A 15,538-nucleotide genomic window follows, 5' to 3' on the forward strand; every position below is an offset into this window, starting at 1 on the left:
TCCTCCCTCCTCCCCTTCTCAGCTCACCTCGAGTTTGATGTGTTCGTGGTATATCGCTGTTTGGAAGTAAGTACCTCATCTCGCTACGAAAGGCAACACCATCGTGACCCTCCTCTGCCATCCCAGCCTACTCTGCCTCCCTTATCTCGCCCCCTCCCTCCGCTCCCTCCGCTCCCTCCGCTCCCTCCGCTCCCTCCGCTCCCTCCACTCACCGTCCACGCGTCTTGTAGCGATGATACTCTTGTTTGAATGTCGGAAACAAAATGCAGGTGCCGGGAGATCTATTCCTCACCATCATTCCTGTTCCTCCCTCCTCTGACCTTCTGACACTGCTATAACCCCCATGCTCCCATCCCTCCTCCCTCCCTCTACTTCTTCCCCCCTCGCCCTTCCTGTCCTCCCTGCTTCCCCACCTTCATCAGCAGGTTCGCAGCATCCTCATCTTGCTGCTTGCGAACGGAGCAGATCAGGTCGAACTTGGCTTGAAACTTCTGCTCCTTCATCCGAGACGCGTTCAGCTCCTCCGCCATCTTTTTCACTCGCATCTCCTTCTCCTCCACCGCACTCTTGAGGTCTGCAACCTGATCGTGCAGGGAACAGCGATGAGCGAGACAAAGGATTTGGAAGGAGACAGGAAGACAGAGGCAGAGGCAGAGACAGAGACAGAGACAGAGACAGAGGCAGAGGCAGAGGCAGAGACAGTGAGACGGAAAGGAAGGAATGCAAGAAAAAGAACGTGATAAAACCAGATCTTTCAACAGATCGATCAAAACACGAGACAAAGAACGATTCCTCCTGGTTGATGAAATTCCAATAGTAACAAGCAGACATTCTTCGAATACCATCTTCTCGTAATTCTCCATCTGATCTCTCAACTTGGATCGATCAGACTGAGCTGACTCCTCAATCCTAATCCTTTCTTCTCTCTGCACAGAACAGGGTCAACCGCCAATCACTGCTGAGCGTTCAAACCTCATGCTCCAACTGCTGCTTCAGTGAATCAATCTCATGCTTCATCTTTTCTTCCTCTGGCATCTTCTCTTGCTCCGCTTCTGCTCCTCCTCCTCGCTCCTCTTCCCCACCAGCGGCCGTCACGGAAGCGTTGGTATCAGAATGCCTGACAGTGACCGATGCAGATCCTTCAGTCATGTTGCAGGAAGGAGGGGACGAGGACGAGGACGAGGACGAGGACGAGGACGAGGACAAGGGCGTTGACGATGAGGAGGAGGAAGAAGACGAGGAATTTGCTAGAAAAGAAGAAGAGGAGGAGTTGTCCGCTGCATGGCAGCACAGCGAGGCATCTGTTTCAGTCCCGTTCTTGGGTAGGGGAGCACGCAACGGTGCTGTCGGGGTCGCATGCGAGTCTGAGATGTTCACATCAGAAGAGTTGAGAGCATGACGCGAAGGAATCATGTCCGACGAGTTCGAGTGTACCAGTGACTGATTCACAACTGTCGTCCTTGAAACGCCCTTGCCCTCAGTCTCCAGATTCATCGCGACACCATGGAGCCGGAAGCCCGGCCGGGTTGAGGAGACTGGGAAGAAGTCAGGAACGAGCATAGGAGAGAGACAGCAGAGCCTCACGAGGTTTCAGACGAACTAGGAAAGGCTTCGCCCTCAGAGACGTTCGATGGAGAGTGGGAGAGAACTGAAGCCTTGCTATCTGCTCGTGTGTGATCCCCCCTCCACGCTGCGGACTCGCTGCCTCCTCCATCGCGTCCAATGCAGGTGATATCGGCAGTGAGGAGAGTGGGTCTTGGACAGCAGGAAGAGGAGGTGAGTGGAAAGAATACGAGGGGAGCTGTGAAGAACTGACTGAAGTTGTTGGAGGAGATGGAATAGAATCACTGTGTAGTTCCGTTTCAGGCGGCGGAGGAGGAAGGGGGAAAGAAGGGAGGGGAGGAGGGGGGGGGATGGAGGGAGGTGGCGGTGGCGGTGGGGGGGGAGGAGGAGGAGACTGTGAGCTTGCCAAAAGTGCGCATAGCAAGATCGCTATCGCAGCTCTCCTGACCATCTTCAGCCCCCGACCATCGCGAACTCTGTAACGTCGTAGAACCGTCAGGTTGCAAAGGAATACTGCATGTAACGGTTTGGGGGCTCCGTCCGGTCCTCGGGGCCCGGTCCGAGGGTCCGGGGTCCCGCCGAATGGTGATGGCACTCAAACATCTAACACAATAGTAATCAAGTCCCCCTCGGATATTAGCTACTCAAATGTTACAGGCAGCAAACCCATCATAATGACTGCCAATATATTTCTGGCGACGTGCACGTGGGTCATTTTGTAGTAAAGGGGGGGGCTGACTCTTCCAGGTACGTAACGCATGTGGACCAGCTACGTACCAAGAGGAGACGTACCAAGATGCGAAAACGATCCATTTCGGTACTCAATCGTTAGTCAAAATAGAGCTTTTGAACAAAATGTTTATACAGAACGGTATCGTCTAGTGATGACTTGTCGGAAGACTTCCGGTAGCTGAATTACAGCAGTGACCACCTGCAATATTTCAATATCCTTGTAACAATTTCAAAAGTACAGATTAATAATGAAATTCGATGTTTACTGAGCGGAATATTTCCGTGGGTTTGATTGCGAGAGCTCAATAGCTACGATCTTGTAGCCTTTGAAACGATGAGGTTTGAAAAGCTCCAACCTTGTAGCCTTTCAAGAATGTTTTTTTCTGAGACCAAGCAGCTGTATGATCACGGCAAGTACCCCTTCAACTACACCAGTACCCACCCTCGATAAGAAGAATTGAATAACTACTACCCTTAGAATCAACTTCGAGGGGATGTACACCCCTCTAATCAACACATTCATTACCACACCCCTGTAGGTCTTGTTGCTTTAACCTCGATTTATTTCTTAAGCACCATAGTTCTCGATGACCACCCCCTTTTTTGACTACCCCACCTATCTCATTCTCATCTCAATCTCGTAGCCTCCCGTTCGCTTCTCTGCCCTCCCCGTTCTTGTCGTTTGATATAAGTTGGAGCTGTAACCTCAAGTGACCACCGTGCTGCTCTCGTTTCCCTACGTCCTCTTCTTACAGCATCTTCCCTAGACCTTGCTCAGCAAACTAGCTTGCTCCACGCATAGCCCCTTACTCCGTTTTCTTTCCATGTCTTTGCTTGTCGAGCCCCACTGGACCTCTGTCCAAGATCGCAGCGCAGGGGTGAAGCTTCCTCCCTTGAGGTCCTTGAGTGAACAGATTCCTTTCTTCTCGCCATCGGTGGCTCCTCAGTCTTTCCATCGTTCTCCCATACAGAGTGATCGGTTCTCCATGGCACATGTAACTCCTGTCGCAAGCTTACCAGAAAACTCATTGAACGTTCTCATGGGTGGATTCGGTTTCGAAGGGCAGCAAAACCAACAGATGCAGAATGTTGCCATGCAGAACATCGTGAATCTCATTCAGCAGATCATCGTGCAGAAGAGTGGAGTGACTCAGCTCAAGCCTGTCAAGCCAAATCTCAACGTACTGGGAGCGCAGTATGCTGAAATGGCTCACAAGACCTTCTCGCCGATCTCGCAGCCTTCTACTCAGGATGTCAAGCCATCACTGGGCAAGAGGTCGAAGCCCGAGGAAAAGCTCATTGAGGTCACGCCGGGTGGAGCAGAGCCCGCCAAGAGGAAACGTGTGTACACGAAAGCAGCTTGCGTGTCTTGCAGGTCTTCCCACCTTGCGTGCGATGATGGTCAGCCGTGCCGCAATTGCACCAAAAATGGCTCAAAGTGTGAGCGGGTTGAGCACACCAAGATTTACGTTCCTCCGACGCTGGATGAGGTACTGGGGACTCCCAGCGACGGCGAGTCCACAAAGTCGCCCTCGCCGGCTCCTTCAACTGATTCCAATGGAGCGCGGAAGTATGTCAAAGCTGCCTGCTCTTGTTGCAGGAAATCACACCTGGCTTGCGACAATTATCGTCCCTGTAGGAACTGCGTTCGCCTTGAACTGACATGCGAAGAGATCAGAAGTCAACGCAGATCTAGAAGTTAATTGTTAATTGTAGATACGTTGTTATTCATTTAAAAGATGTAATGAAAGTATTCTTTCTCGTATATTTTGACTCATTACTTCCACAAGGATTTTCATAGATCTTTAAATTCAACTGAAGTGTTGATTTCTCCCAATCAGCATACCTGAGGGCCTTGCGAGTCTGTGACCGTGAGTTTTGGACTGAGCGCACACTGTTATGATAAACTATCATCCAACTGGTGAGGATTCCTAAACTAACTTCCGAGTTTCATTACAGCCTGAGTAGCCCGCGATGATCCGGCGGCTGCTAGCCTTGAATGAGTTAAAGGTGAACCGAGTAGACTCAGTAGTGTGAGAAGCGAGAGTGTCCTCGTACTGATTTTTAACTTAACTTTGAGTAAAAGATTAGAGAAGTTTTCGTTGGCGCCAAAACTCAACTACGAGGTTGGCCATTGCTGCAATGGCACCGCCGCAGTCCACCTCAAGGGAGCTGCCCACGGCGACCATGGTGAAGTTGCTAGAGGGGTTAGCACGGTCCTTCGAAGCTCGCTCCTTCTTGTTCCATGGTGAGAGGGAGGAGGTGGAAAATCGCATCCACAATTGCCTCGCACTGTTGATCACCAGCTTCTACAACCAGAGAACCGTCGTCTACCTCGGTTCCTCCATGCCGCTGGAGCAACGTTTGAATTATATGACTTGGTTTCGTTTCAGGGTGTGTTTGTTGTTGGTGATTCTCGATTATGATTACAAGCTTCTTTCTCTTCCCACTAAGCGTCCCTTGTCGCATGGAGAAATCAAATCTCCAGCAGATTTCTCCTCAGTCGAATTTCTGGAGTATTTTGGCTTCAACAAGGAGCAATTCCATCAACTATTAGCATCTCTCGAGGACGACAAAGGTCAGCGCATGATGGCCAACGGTTCTCCTTCTGTGCTTCACCTTGGCAAGACGGGCCACAAGTATCGGATTTCAGCAGACAAAGCAATGATGATATTCTTGCGCAGATCTGCCGTACCTTGCCGCTGGTCGGACTTACAAGAAATCATGGGTGGCTCAAGGACCGTTTTGTCTGACACATTCTCCGCTATGACAGACATGCTGTACAATAAGTATTCCCCTCTCGTATGTGATATCAACTCCTGGAAAGGAGATCTTGCTCAATTTTCCAGCCATGTCCACTCGCTGGGCCTATCGCGCAAAGGGGTCGTGATGTTCTTGGATCAGCACTACCAGCAGACGGATCTTCCAGCAGGACACAGCTGCGGCATCCTGGATCGCAGCGACTCGTCACAGCCATGGACGCCCTCAGGGCTGCACTACTTCGCTGGAGTTCTACCGAACGGGATCAGCCTCATTTGGGGACCGTGGAAGGGGCCGATGCAGGAGATGACGACGCTGCTGGACGCGCAAGTCTGTGCGAAACTCGAGCAGAGCGCGGAGGAGGCTGGAGTGGACTTCTGTGCGTGCTCACAGAGCTCGAACCTTCTCTCGGCTCGGCTGTATCCCATGAATGAAGCTTGTGCTACCGAGATGGAAACGGAGAGTCAGAGACCTTTGGATTCTCTCATGTCACGATTCCGCCTATTGGCCAAAGATACCTTCGGGGAAGCGGTCAAGATCTGGAGCACCCTCAATCATCGTTGCAATATGCGTCTGGGCGCACAGAAGCTGGAAAGAGCTTTCGTTGTACAGCTCCTCATCTTCAATATCCGATCCATTTTCAGCAGAGACCAAATCACCGAAGAGCAGGAAAAGGCAGATTTGTTTCTCAGGATATCCTTGGAAGATTATCTGTCGAAAATCCGAGGCTGCCATGGTAATTGAATAGAATGACATGATTGCTCACAACGCGCTGCCTCGAGTCACTGAGTCCAACTCCATCACTGAGTCAGGCCCATGACAGTACGGTGATTGTCAGCCATCGTACGGTAGCAGAACCTCAGTCGAGTGACTCACAGGCTGGCCGCAGCTCCGTGCCGCCGTCCGACCGTCGGACCGTCCGACGGGCCTGCCACTGGCCGGGCCCTGTGCATGCCCCGGGGCCGCCGGGGGTATCCCGGAGTCACTGCCTGATGACTCGGACTAGGTATGGTTCGAGACCCGGTGACCGTACCGTACGTGAGTGACTCTGTGAGTCGGACCGTTTATTAGTCCCGGGCCGGGCCACCAAATTTCTCTTGTAACGGATCTGAAACGACCGAGCACTTTGCTCGATGGTGCCGAGTCGTATGGTGATGGCGGGAGGGCGAGGAGCAGGAGCAGGGAGGTCGTGCGCCTTTCTCATGACGACAGCATGCGTCCTCGGTAGAAAAACTAGAGCATCTCCTCTCCCCTTCGCCTTCTCTCCTTCCCCCTTCACTCCCCACAGATCCTTGGCACTGGGGTTGCCTTGGAAGCCGGTAACGTTGGGTGTGCGAGGGAGGGGGGAGGGAAGGAGGCTGTTTTCAGAGGAGGGAAAGGAACCGCCATCGGACTCAACAAAGGACACGATCTTTGGTAAGATGGCTAGAGGAGAGATCGGATGCGACAAGGTCTACGAGGATGACAAGTGCCTCGCCTTCCGCGACATCAACCCGGTTGCTCCGACGCACATCCTCGTCATCCCCAAGCTCAAGATCTCTCAGCTCTCCAGGGCTGAGCAAGAGGTCGGCAGCGAGCAGGCACAGGTGCAGTGGCATGCTGGCGGCTTTCTCCCTGACTGATGTCTCCTCCCTCACAGGAATGCCTCGGTCACCTCATGCTCGTGGCAGCGCAGGTCGGGCGCAAGTTTTGTCCTCAAGGGTGTCGGTACGTGATCAACGACGGCAAGGAAGGATGTCAGTCCGTCTACCACCTACACATCCACGTCATCGGGACCAAGCAGCTCTCATGGCCCCCAGGCGTGTAGATGCGACAGGAAGGGAGCAGAGGAAGCAAAGTTAACGATTTGTATGTATACGCCTACGCTACTGCCTTGCCGCCATGAGCTCCTGCTCGGCACTTTCTTTCCATCCTTGAACCATCCTCCGTGCCTCCTCGGCGGCCCTTCTCGCCATCTCCTGCTCATCCTCGCCTTGAGCCCCACGGTCATTCTCGTTCAAATCCTGCGCTGAGATGCCGTTTTCCTGCAACTCTCGGAGGACGTCCTCGATCTCATGCTCGACGCTCTTGTACATGTCGTCGAAGTACGTCATCGCCTCCTCCTTCGCTCTCACAAACTCCTGCAGCGAGCGCTCTACCTCGGCATGGTCCACCTCCTTCACCTCCAGCATCCTTCTGATCTGATGATGGAAGTTGACCAAATGGTTCGCAGATTCCGCCATGGCAAGAAACTTCTGCTTCTCCTGCTCCTCCTGCTCCTCCACCATCATCACTTCCTCTTCCTCCTCGTCTTCTTCCTCCTCCTGGACGTTGAGAAAGTTGAACCTGTGTTTCTGCTCCTCACTTCGTTGCCATGGCTGTTCATATGCATCCTTCTCGTGCACATTTTCATCCACCCGCTGCCCTCTGATCCAGCGCTCGTGCTCAGCCCGCCTGCGCTCTCCCTGCCAGTCATCTGCAATCAGCTCCTCTTGCCTTGTACGTCCCTCGAGCCACTCCTCTACCCCATCCTCCTTGTGTTGGGCATGCGCACCATCACTGAAACCCTTATCTCCTCCTTGCATCTCCTCCTCCTCCTCCTCTTCCTCCTCTGCGCGCCGAGGCTGCTGGGAGCTGGACGGCATCGTGCTTAAGGCGAGGGCGATCTCCCGCTCTTGCGCTTCCACGTCAGCAAGCGCAGTGGAGGACAACACCAGCTCTGCCGACTTCTCCGCAACTTCAGCCTCCTGCACCACCCGCGCTGCCTCCTCCTTGGCTGCCTGGAGGGCATCAAGAGCAAGGAGGACGTCCTGGTCGGAGGTGTCTTCACTCTCGATGACTCGCCGGAGATGCTCCTCCATCTTCATGTACTTCTCCGTCGCCTCCAACACTCTCATCCCCGCATCTCGCGCGAGCTGCTCGGCCGCAAGCTGCTCTTCCAAGACTGCGTTACCCACGTTGTAGACATGAAGCTTGACTGACGTGAGGACCATGTCTGCGTGCTCATCTAGCTCTCCCTCCTCCTTCACCTCTCCTCCTGCCTTCCTGCCATCCTCCCGCTCCTCCTGCTCCTCCCGCTCCTCCCGCTCCTCCCGCTCCTCCCGCTCCTCCCGCTCCTCCCGCTCCTTCTCCTCTGCACGTGCCTCCTGCCGCTCGTCGCCAGCAAGAGCCATGCGTTCCGCGTCCTCGTCGTCATCGCCAAGGAGCGAGGCTTCTTGAATGATGTCGTCAATGTGACTAGTTTCGAGGTCGAGGTAGGAGGTGGCGTTGTCGATCATTACTGAGAAGGCCTCGTATGTTGTCTTGTACTCTTCCATCATCCTCTTCAGCTCTTCCTCCTCCACGTCGCTCGCGCTCATCGCAGCCTTCAGCATCGCGTGCTGCTGCATCGCCATCATTCCCAGCGCCTCCATGCGCTCCATGGTCTGGTTGTCTTCCCAGTCGTAGGGGGTGCTGGCGGTGGGAGGGGCGAGGGCGGTGACGTCCTTCCTCGAGGTGCCCGCGCGTGCAGCCTTGAGGAGAGCGTCGGAGACTTGACGGATGAGAGAGCGAGGGGGAGGCGGAGGAGGGGGGGCAAGAGACCTCTGCGATTTTCTCCTCCTCCTTCGCTTTTCCCTGGCTCGCTGGCGGGACCCTCGGAACACCTTCTGCAGCTTGATCACCGCTGCCTCCAGCTGCTGGGCCTCCGCGTTGACCGCCAGCTTCTCGTGCAGGAGGGCGAGGGCAGCAGGAGAGACCTCGTTGCCCTCCAGCTCGATGATGCTCAGCTTGCACTCACGTCCCAACATGTCGCGCATGTGCATGACGCCCTTGTCGGAGATGTTGTTCCCAGCCACCGACAGCAGCGTCAGGCTTCTGTTCATCGCCCCCTTCATCCCCTGGCTGAACGCCAGCGCCACCTGCATGAAGCCTGAGTCTCCCAGCATGTTCCGGTCCAGCAGCAGCTCTCGCAGCCCGACGCTTCTCTCGAGCCCCTTGCGCAGGTAGGCAGCCCCGTCAGCTCCCAGCAGGTTGTGGCTCAGGTCCAGCCGGGTCAGGCGCGAGTTGTCCACCAGCGCCCTCGCCAGCACTCGCACGCCCGCCTGCCCGATGGCGTTGCCGCTCAGCTCCAAGCAGCTCAAGCGCGAGCTGGGGGAGGAGCCGAGGAGGTCGAGGAAGGCAGGCATGCCCTGATTGCCGATGACGTTGCCGTTAAGACGAAGAGTCTCTATCCCCTCGTTCCCTTTCATCCCCTCCGCTAGCGCGGTCGAGCCTTCCGGTCCGATCCAGTTGTCGCAGAGGGAGAGGAGGGAGAGCGACTGGTTTCTGCTCAGCATCGCTCCTAACGCCGTTGCCCCGACGTCGCCGAGGTGGTTGCCGTCTAAGACAAGTCTCGTGAGCTTGTTGACCACATGCTCCTGCTGTAGGTGCGAGAGATCCGACGAGGCGATGCTCGACGGCTTGCTGTCCAGGATCAGCTCAAACTCCCCGTCCTTGCCTATCCTGCACTCTTCCACCGTCTTGCTGTCCTCCCATACGACAGAGCAGGAGGACGATGCCTCATCAGCCCCGTGCTTGACCTCCATGACTTGCCCTCTGCTTCCCTTCGCTCCTCCGCTCCTCCTCACCATCTGACCCTCCCGCGCGTGCACATGTGCGTTGACGAATCTCTTCAACTCCGCCACCTCCTCCTTGGAGGGGCTCCAGACCGACAGCAGCGCTATGGAGCTCTCAGAGCCGGGCGAGGAGGAGGAGGAGAATGTTGAGGTCGCCCCCGAGTAGTCCCACATGACCTCCACTGCCTCCTCCTCCACCCTCGTGATCACTCCCGGTCCGCTCAACGTCTTGGCCAGCAGCTGCTCCAGCTCCTCGCCCTCCTCTCTCACTATGACGGGCAGTCCCACCCTCGGCTCCACCTCCCGCCCGACCACCAACCTCGCGCCCTCACCGCTCGAGCTGCGGGAGCGAAAGACCTGGTGCAGGCCCAGCACGAGCACGAAGAGCCCGTAGTTGTCGAGCTGCCCCCCAGCTCCGCAGAAGAATCGAGTCCTCACTCGCACGTCCTCCTCCGTCAGGTCGATCCCGGTCTCCACCACCAGCTCGCACAGTCTTTCCAAGGGAACCGAGCCTCCGTTGACGCGCAGAGCTTCTCGGAACGCTTCCTCCATTACCCCCTGCGCGTCTCCGACTTTGATGGCGCTCTTCATCAGCCGCCGCTGAGCCCGCAGGCTCAGCAACGTCTGAGCAGGAGCCTTCGACTCATCGAGCTCGTGAGTCCCCTCTCCCTCTTCCTCGAACCTGCTGAACGAGAAGCCCAGCACAAGCACAGCAGGCGTCGCTTCCTCCCCGTCCTTGGTCACTCTGACGGCACCGGGAAGGGACAAGGGCAACTCAGTCAGGCCGACCTCATACATCTCCCGTAGGAGCTCTAGCGGTAGCGAGGCGGCTGCGACAACAGCCTCCTCCTCCTTCATCTTTGCGGCATCGCGAACCACCAGGTCGATCTCTCCGCCATCCTCCTTGAGGGGGAAGCGGAAAGACTCGCCCCACCAGAAGTCGCTCGTCTCCGAGATCCGCCCAGTCTCTAGCTCCAGCTCCACACCCAGCAGACTCACGAACAGCTTCCTGGGCTGCAGAGAGAACAGGTTGATCGCCCGCCTGACCTCCAGCTGGAAGAAGCTTCCCCTGCCCTCGCAGTAGGAGAAGGAAAGCTCCACCTCGCTCCTCCTACCCTGCTGCTCGTTGGCGTCTGCTGTCGCCATCACGAGCTTCCCGTCCGCATCCTCCAGCTGGAACCAGTGAGAGACGCGCTTCTCCGAGAGCAGCTGGGCCAGGGAGATGGGAACTCTGACGACTCCCAGCAGGTCAGACTTGCTCAGCCAGTCCCAGTCGTACACCTCTACCACCAACGTCTGCTCCGACCAGACCCCGCGCGTCAGGTCCTCGAACTCGAAGCTTTCCCGCCACTCCGGGCTCAACGTCTTGCGCTTGACCTGCGTCTTTTTCTTCTGTCCGTTGAGGTCCAGAGTCACGAAGGGGTCGGAGGAGCCCGAGAGGTCGGCAGCTGGGAGGTTCCTGGCTCGAACGACTTGTACCGTCAACTTGGAGGCCACAAAGTCCTCGGCCTCCCTCACGCCCTCGCGCTCGCCTCTCCTCCTCAGCTTCGATCGCGTGTAGTCAGCGAACGAGGGCCACTGGTCGACGGTGACCCCCACGCTGTTCTTGACCTTGAGGTAGAATCGCAGCAGGTCGAGGACGTGCTTGTCCTCCGACTGTTGCGCAAACTTGTACGCCGACATGCTCTTGCAGTTGGTCGCCATGGGGTCCGCGTCTCTGCCCAGCAGGTATCTCACCACGGCTCTTCGGCGATGCTTCGCCGCAACCATGAGGGGCGTGACTCCGTCGCGGCTGCTGAAGTCGACGGAGTGGCAGGAGCTGAGAAGCTGCTTCGCCACCTCTTCTTGCCCGTTGCGAATGGCCTCTAGGATCGCGTTCTTTCCCGTCACGCTCTCCCTCAGTATCTCCTGCCCGCACATCTTGCAGCTCAGATGTACGTAGCCATGCACATCCTGCCCCTCCTGCCCCTCCTGCCCCTCCTGCCCCTCCTGCCCCTCCTGCTCTCCTCCTTCATCTCGCAGCGTGCACCAAGCCTGCACATCGGAGATGCCAGACAAGGGGAGGGAGGAGGAGGCAAGAAGAAAGCTTCGGTCCCGAGCGGCACAGACGACCTGCAAGGAGATGCAGCAGGGAAGCAGGTGGCGGATGCCCTCGCAGGAGACGATGAGGTTGGGGGACCCCTGCCGTTGCTCCTTCGTCACCTCGTACTCGCCCACCATGACTGACTTGACGAGCAGCCTCAGGAAGACGCGAGGCGCTTGACCCTGATCAGCGCTGACAGAACCTGCTTTCTCTCCCTCCCCTTCTCCTTTCCCTTGGTCTTCTCCTCCTTCGCTCTCTCCTTCGAGAAATGCTATCAGGTCAAACAAACTTCTGTGCAGGAACATTCGCGTCACTTTCACTTGTAGCGTTGGCTCTGCGAGGGTCATCTCTCGGATCAGGTACTCAACCACCTTGATCTTGCCTGACCGCACGGCCATGTCAAGAACCGAACTGTCATGCTTGTCTTGCACCGACATGTGTGCTCCCTGCTCTCTGAGGAACCTCACTGACAGCAACTTCCCAGCCATGGCAGCTCGGAGCAACGCTGTCCGCCTGTGCTCGTCTCTGTCTTCCATGCTGGCGCCAGACCGCAAGGCATACTTCATCACATCGAGAGCCTCGTGCTCCGCCGCGGTCATCAACAGAGTGTCGCCCTTGACCAGTATCGTCGCAGCAGACTCGCCGACATGCTGGAGGAAGGAGGTCACGACTGACACCTTGTCCTCTCTGATGGCTGACTGCAAGACATGGTGGCAGGGGCAGGGGAGGAGGAGCATCGCCGCATGTCGCAGAGACTCTCCTTCCATCTTGTTGCGGGACAGGTCGAGACATCGCAACTCACCGCAAGTGCTCAAGGCGACACTCAAGGCCTCCAGCCCTGCCTCCCCGATGCTGTTGTCTTGGATGATCACCGCCGTTACTCGATCCGCGTGCGTCAACCCACCAGCGATGCAGCAGACGTCCTTGTCCTCCATCGAGTTCTCCCTCAGAGCCACGACCCTCACTCCCTGGACCAGCTCCCTCAGCTCTTCCGCGTTGACCTGCAAGCCGTTGGCAAGGAGGAAGGAGACGAGAGGGTCGGCCATCAGCTCCCGCAGACTTCCTTGAGCCGACTGCTTGTCGCAGACGGAGACGCACATGGAGTCTTGCTCAGACAGCAGCTCTCTCGGCAGCACTGCCAACATCGGAGACTCGCGAAGCAGCAGAGTCCGCTGCCTCATCCCGTGCATCGCCGACGGCTCGATGGAGGAGGAGGCTGACAGCTGCACGTGCATCTTTCTTCTGATCGAGTCAAGCTTCTCTCGCGGTATCGCCACTCGTCCCTCCCCGATCTCACTCATCACCATCAACGTCTTTGCCGACAAGGTCCACGGGGGAAGCAGCGCAGCCTTCCGTCCGTCCTCTCCCTGCCTGCTTCCGGGTCGCACCCTCCTCCCATACCCCCAGAACTGAGCTTCTGCGCGCTCCTTGTGCTTCAGCGTCAGCTCGAACTTGCTCATCGCCTTTTGGTCCTTGAGTGTCATGTGCAGCGTCTGCGGCAGCTCCAGGCTCTCCGGGCTCCTCCATTCCTCCCCGCTGCTCCATCCCTGCCCGTTCTGTCGTCCTGCTCGACTGGCGCCAGCAGAGCGAGGAAGAAAGTTCAAGGCCAACCTACGGGGCCCTCCATCTGCTGTTGACACTGCTCGCCGTAGCGTCCCTCCGAGATCTCTTGGTTCATTCCACCCAACGCGCTTCATGCTCTTCCTACTGCCGCCTGCTGATATCTTCATGATGCCTGACCTCTCCCCTCCTCCATCCTCGCGGGTCGGGGGATACATGTCCTCAAACATCGCAGAAAGGTCCCTCCCTCCCTCCTTGTCTCTACCTCGCATCTCAGGTCTTGAGTTCCTCTTGCTTCAATACCTTCTGCCTATCCCCTGACTCCCCTCTCTGCTGCCACTCCTCCTCCTCCTCCTCCTCCTCCTCCTCCTCCTCCTCCTCCTCCTCCTCGCTCGCCTCCCACTCTCCCACTCATGTTCCTGCCATGCCCAAAGTGGCTACCGTTGGTCCTCATACAGCACAATGGTGGGCTACTGGCTGAGGCGAGCTTGGACTACTGCATGAAACCCTCACTGATAGGACTGAGCCTTTACTCTGAGATGACGTGAGTGCTGGGAAACGTGAAATCTGTTGGCCATGACTGTGTTGAGTCGGTTCAGTCAGGATCGAGTGAGTTTACTGACACTTAGCGCATCATGCCTTGCATACGTTGGATGGAAGCTTCTTCATCCATGTTGATGCGAATCAACGAGTCGCTGACTTGAAGGTCATAGAGAATGGGAGGAAGGCAGAACTGGATCATCCCGTACTCTCCGTTCACCATCCAAGAGGGAGATGCCTTGCTCAGCCTTTCAGAAGCTTCGTCATCTACCCCGATGGCGAGCGGGGCTTTGCAGGTGCGGAGAGCCGTGACTGAGCAGGGGAAGTAGCTAATGATGTCTTGAAAGAGCTCGTTGGTGTTCCACGTCCGATCTCCCAACAACTTGCGGTACATCAAGTCGCCCTGAAGGAGCGTCAGCGACGCCTCTCGATCGCGCCTGACGTACCTTGCAGATGACGAGATCGACATCTGCCAGGGAGTCGCGAACATTCAGGGGCATCTCCCACATGGGCTTGGGGGAAGCTAGGAAGAAATTGAGGTCTCCGTCGCCCTGTAGGCGTATCCTGCCATCCTGAATGTACTGCAGCAAGTCCGCGGCAACCTGCGACACGCCTTACACGCCTCACTCTCTCACACGCCCGCATGATTGCCGACCTGTTGCTGGTTAGCATTGGAGCTCAGCCTGAGCGTCTCTATCGTGGCATGAACGTCTGCCACCGTGGCGTCGGAGACGAAGAAGGGATAGGGCTTCAGCTGCAGTACGACAGTGGAAGAGGGCTTCGAGGAGACCAGGTAGTGGGCAAGGGCCAAGTCAGACACGAGCTCCATTCCGGAGTTGTCGTTGAAGATGTGAATGACAGGCACTTGCTTGCGGTCCAGTATGAGGAACGAGAGGCTCGAGTCGTCGACTATGAGCCTCGACTGCTCCACGTCGGAAATTCCCTTGGACGACATGTCTTGCACGGTGAACAGGCTGCTGTCCCCCTGATTCCCCCACAGCGACATGTGCAGGAGCGACTTGAAGTCCTGGAACGACCACTTGCCCTTGGCCTGCATGCAAGTCTGCATCCTGACGTCTACCTGAGGCAGCGCCTGCTCCAGCGCCTCCTTCTTCTCCGCCGCGAACACGTCAAAGCCATATCCCTTGGTGCCCGGCTTGAAGTATCCCGTCGCTTCCAGCAGTCTGTGGTAGACGTATGTCTCGGAGACGTACCAGGGGAGCTCGTTCCTAGCAGGCGTCAGACCAGGCAGAGGAAGGAGGAGCAGACCAAGTGGCTCCGCGGGACAGGTACTTGCTGAGGTACTCGTTCCATTCCTCGAACCTCGGACAGTGAGTGAGAGGTGAGATCTGCTTGTTGCTTCGCATCTCGTCGGCTATCGCGCCTTGCATCCACCCGTCAGCATAGAGAACGAGGCAGGCAGGCATGGCAAGCATGGCAGGTTGGAAGGAGGGAGGGAGGACGTACTGATTGCTTCGAGGCACTCCTTAGGCAGAGAGTTCTCGTTGTATTTCACCGTTCTTCCGAGAATCTTGGTTGGAACTCGATCTGTCATCGTATCGCGTACGAACGGATCTGAAATATCCAGCGGGTACGGGAGCGAGATGTCTAAACTCCCTTCCGATCTGTCATCATTCACGAGACGGTCAGCGATGAGGATGGGTCATGGAGAGTTTTGAAAGTCATGGAAGCAGAACGAGAGGGGAAGGCAGAGAGCCTACCTTTC

General features: G+C 56.6%; 7 protein-coding genes across 7 annotated transcripts; 3 read left to right on the plus strand and 4 right to left on the minus strand.

Moving 5' to 3' along the window:
* Window positions 1–368: 368 nt before the first annotated feature.
* GUITHDRAFT_105044 (hypothetical protein) lies at window positions 369–1,035 on the minus strand (the record flags this gene model as incomplete). The annotated part of the gene is made up of 3 exons (XM_005835883.1): window positions 369–581; window positions 843–926; window positions 973–1,035. The coding sequence occupies 3 exons, from the start codon at window positions 1,033–1,035 to the stop codon at window positions 369–371; spliced, it is 360 nt and encodes a 119-aa protein (XP_005835940.1).
* A 2,246-nt stretch (window positions 1,036–3,281) lies between these two features.
* On the plus strand, window positions 3,282–3,998 carry GUITHDRAFT_105045 (hypothetical protein; the record flags this gene model as incomplete). Its single annotated transcript, XM_005835884.1, has 1 exon — window positions 3,282–3,998. One exon carries the CDS (start codon window positions 3,282–3,284, stop codon window positions 3,996–3,998), a length of 717 nt encoding a protein of 238 aa, XP_005835941.1.
* Window positions 3,999–5,184: 1,186 nt separating this feature from the next.
* Window positions 5,185–5,799, plus strand: GUITHDRAFT_105046 (hypothetical protein; the record flags this gene model as incomplete). The annotated part of the gene is made up of 1 exon (XM_005835885.1): window positions 5,185–5,799. One exon carries the CDS (start codon window positions 5,185–5,187, stop codon window positions 5,797–5,799), a length of 615 nt encoding a protein of 204 aa, XP_005835942.1.
* A 415-nt stretch (window positions 5,800–6,214) lies between these two features.
* GUITHDRAFT_151573 (hypothetical protein) lies at window positions 6,215–6,927 on the plus strand. Its single transcript, XM_005835886.1, has 2 exons — window positions 6,215–6,641; window positions 6,695–6,927. Exons 1-2 carry the CDS (start codon window positions 6,477–6,479, stop codon window positions 6,860–6,862), a joined length of 333 nt encoding a protein of 110 aa, XP_005835943.1. The 5' UTR covers window positions 6,215–6,476; the 3' UTR covers window positions 6,863–6,927.
* A 2,000-nt stretch (window positions 6,928–8,927) lies between these two features.
* On the minus strand, window positions 8,928–9,413 carry GUITHDRAFT_57471 (hypothetical protein; the record flags this gene model as incomplete). The annotated part of the gene is made up of 1 exon (XM_005835887.1): window positions 8,928–9,413. A coding segment is annotated over one exon (486 nt), but the record flags the coding sequence as incomplete, so codon positions are not given.
* A 2,652-nt stretch (window positions 9,414–12,065) lies between these two features.
* Window positions 12,066–12,326, minus strand: GUITHDRAFT_39721 (hypothetical protein; the record flags this gene model as incomplete). Its single annotated transcript, XM_005835888.1, has 1 exon — window positions 12,066–12,326. A coding segment is annotated over one exon (261 nt), but the record flags the coding sequence as incomplete, so codon positions are not given.
* Window positions 12,327–13,897: 1,571 nt separating this feature from the next.
* On the minus strand, window positions 13,898–15,037 carry GUITHDRAFT_68231 (hypothetical protein; the record flags this gene model as incomplete). Its single annotated transcript, XM_005835889.1, has 3 exons — window positions 13,898–14,215; window positions 14,259–14,414; window positions 14,468–15,037. Coding segments are annotated over 3 exons (1,044 nt in total), but the record flags the coding sequence as incomplete, so codon positions are not given.
* Between the last annotated feature and the right edge of the window lie 501 nt (window positions 15,038–15,538).

This window comes from Guillardia theta, assembly GCF_000315625.1.
Source record: "Guillardia theta CCMP2712 unplaced genomic scaffold GUITHscaffold_19, whole genome shotgun sequence".
In the NCBI taxonomy this organism is placed as follows: Eukaryota; class Cryptophyceae; order Pyrenomonadales; family Geminigeraceae; genus Guillardia; species Guillardia theta.